The 2,390-nt window shown below is 43.3% G+C and overlaps 1 protein-coding gene across 1 annotated transcript; it reads right to left on the bottom strand.

Annotated features, from left to right (window-relative positions):
- Nucleotides 1-711: 711 nt before the first annotated feature.
- LOC149159789 (uncharacterized) lies at nt 712-1,832 on the bottom strand. Its single transcript, XM_089433557.1, has one exon. The coding sequence runs from the start codon at nt 1,716-1,718 to the stop codon at nt 969-971; it is 750 nt and encodes a 249-aa protein (XP_089289683.1). The 5' UTR covers nt 1,719-1,832; the 3' UTR covers nt 712-968.
- Nucleotides 1,833-2,390: the final 558 nt, after the last annotated feature.

Here is a 2,390-nt window from a genome sequence, read left to right as displayed (position 1 = left end):
ATACGATTTTATAAAATATGTTAGATTAAAAATGTTAAAAGATATAACTTGACTTTTTGCACGAGAATTTTTTTTAAGATAATTGTTTTAACTATTTTTTTTTAAATAATATAAATTTATTTTAACAAAATTAAAATATATATATATATATATATATAAATAATTACATTCATATTACCATATCTTATTTAAAATAAAATTTATTTATTATTTAAAATAAATTATGATTTCTTCCCGTAACTTTGTCATGGTCTGAAGTTAACATTGTCATTCTTATAAACTTAAAAAATAAAAATACCGCGATGCCATTGAAATGAATAGTGAAACCAACCATGTAGTAATATGAATGTCTACTCTATAATTTTATCTCCTCCCAAATTTTCCTTTGCTTTTTTTTTCATGTTTTGAACATGAACTTGTATGTATTACATCAAACAGTTTTGATAATTACATATTTATATGTGAGGTATCTTGACCACTAATTATGAGAATTCTGATCTCTGTGTGGGAACACGATGCATGTCAATGTGATGCCTCCGGCCGTAGTATCGTTGGATAAATATGTTTTTTAAAGTGTTAAAGCCCGAGCAGTCAACATGAAAGTTACAGGTAGAAGAACCCAAGCAGTCAGTATGAAAATTGCAGGTACAGACTACGTAATTTCTTGCGATAACAAACGACATAATTCGTATTTCCCTACAAAAGACAATAAAACATTTTCTTTTGACAAACGACCATATTCATTAAATCATTTCCTTAACAAACAACTACATTCATTTGTACTTGCAAAGTCTTTACATGAGCGGAACTACGGTTGCTGACCGGCATAAACATATTTTTAAGCATCCCAGGGCTTTGTAATATAAGTGCGTGTTATCATATTACGATGCAAACCATATTATAATGGAAACCATGCAACTATTTTGGCAAACCTAAAAGGTTTTTTCTGTTTGCCTTCCTCTTTGAATTTAGTATCTACCACCAGGAGCTCCTCCATTACTGCCACCATTTCCAGCACCGTAACCGGAACCAGAGCCAGAACCGTAGCCCGAGCCGCTTCCGTAGCCACTGCCGCTACCAGAACCACTTCCGTAACCGCTGCCTGAACCAGAGCCGCTGCCATAGCCACTACCCGAACCAGAGCCCGCCCCGTATCCGTTGCCGTTGCCCGCTCCCTTGCCATTCCCGGAGCCCGCCCCATAGCCGCTTCCTGAACCTTGACCTTGGCCGCTTCCGTTGCCTGCCCCGGATCCAGAACCACTTCCGTAACCGCTGCCTCTACCAGAGCCGCTGCCATAGCCACTACCCGAACCAGAGCCCACCCCGTATCCGTTGCCGTTGCCCGCTCCCTTGCCATCCCCGGAGCCCGCCCCATAGCCGCTTCCTGAACCTTGACCTTGGCCGTTTCCGTTGCCTGCCCCGGATCCAGCGTAAGAACCGGCCCCCGAAGCAGCGCCTGAACCGGAACCTGAGCCAGCGCCAGAACCTGAGCCTGAGCCTGAGGCAGATCCTGACGCCGAACCAGAACCACTCGCGCTCCCACTACCGCTAGAACCGCCCAAGCCCAAGCCCAGGCCCGCGCCAACACCTACGCCGAGACCCAAACCTCCGCCAAGGTCCAAGCCCAGGTTGCTTCGTGCCACGCGGCTCTCAACGATAGCAAAAGATAACAGAAGTCCGGCCATGGCGGCGAAAAGGAAGAGTTTGTGGTTCGACATTGCTTACCAAATCCACACTGCCCCTTACCTTATCTTATAAATTCTTTGCAAATGCACACCACTTAGTAAAATCAAGATGGAACTGATAGATTCTAGTATGTGAAACATGGAATGAGCAAGAGGCTTTTATAGAGTTAGCGGGATCCTCAAATACGTACGTGCTTTGGAGGCCTGCACTAACCGATAGTGGGGTGTGACTAATACACACTGAAGGAGAGACTGACTAAGCCTACATGCAAGTTGGTGCGAGTCTGAAAAAGTGAAGGATATGGGATGAAGTTGGTTGTATGTTTGGTGCGGTGGGGCGGCAGAGCATTGTCTCTCCATGTCGGCCACGTTTCAACCGTGCATACAAACTTATTTGCCACTGTGCTGTAATGCTGCTCCTATAAATGGCGACACAGAACTTGCTGGTTCTTACATTTTTCAATAAGCTACAATGGGTATCTCTTCGGATTTCGTAACCTGTGCTTCAGACGATGTTGTAGGCGTGCAATAAGAACCTTCTGGACCTTCTCAATGGCGATTCCTGGCCATATATTTGTGATTAGAGTCAACATTTATCATTATGATCCATCATGGGTGGGTGTACTCTGTGATCCATTATTTTTTAGGGATGTAATGACAAGGATTATGTGCATTGTGCACCGCTGAATGTGCGTTCTGCAATTA

This window comes from Pinus tabuliformis, chromosome 5_2 (genome assembly GCF_031772625.1).
Source record: "Pinus tabuliformis cultivar Carrire ecotype Pingquan chromosome 5_2, CPIR1, whole genome shotgun sequence".
NCBI classification, from domain to species: Eukaryota; Viridiplantae; Streptophyta; class Pinopsida; order Pinales; family Pinaceae; genus Pinus; species Pinus tabuliformis.
Note: the sequence above shows the minus strand (reverse complement) of the source record. Positions and strands in the feature narration are given on the sequence as shown.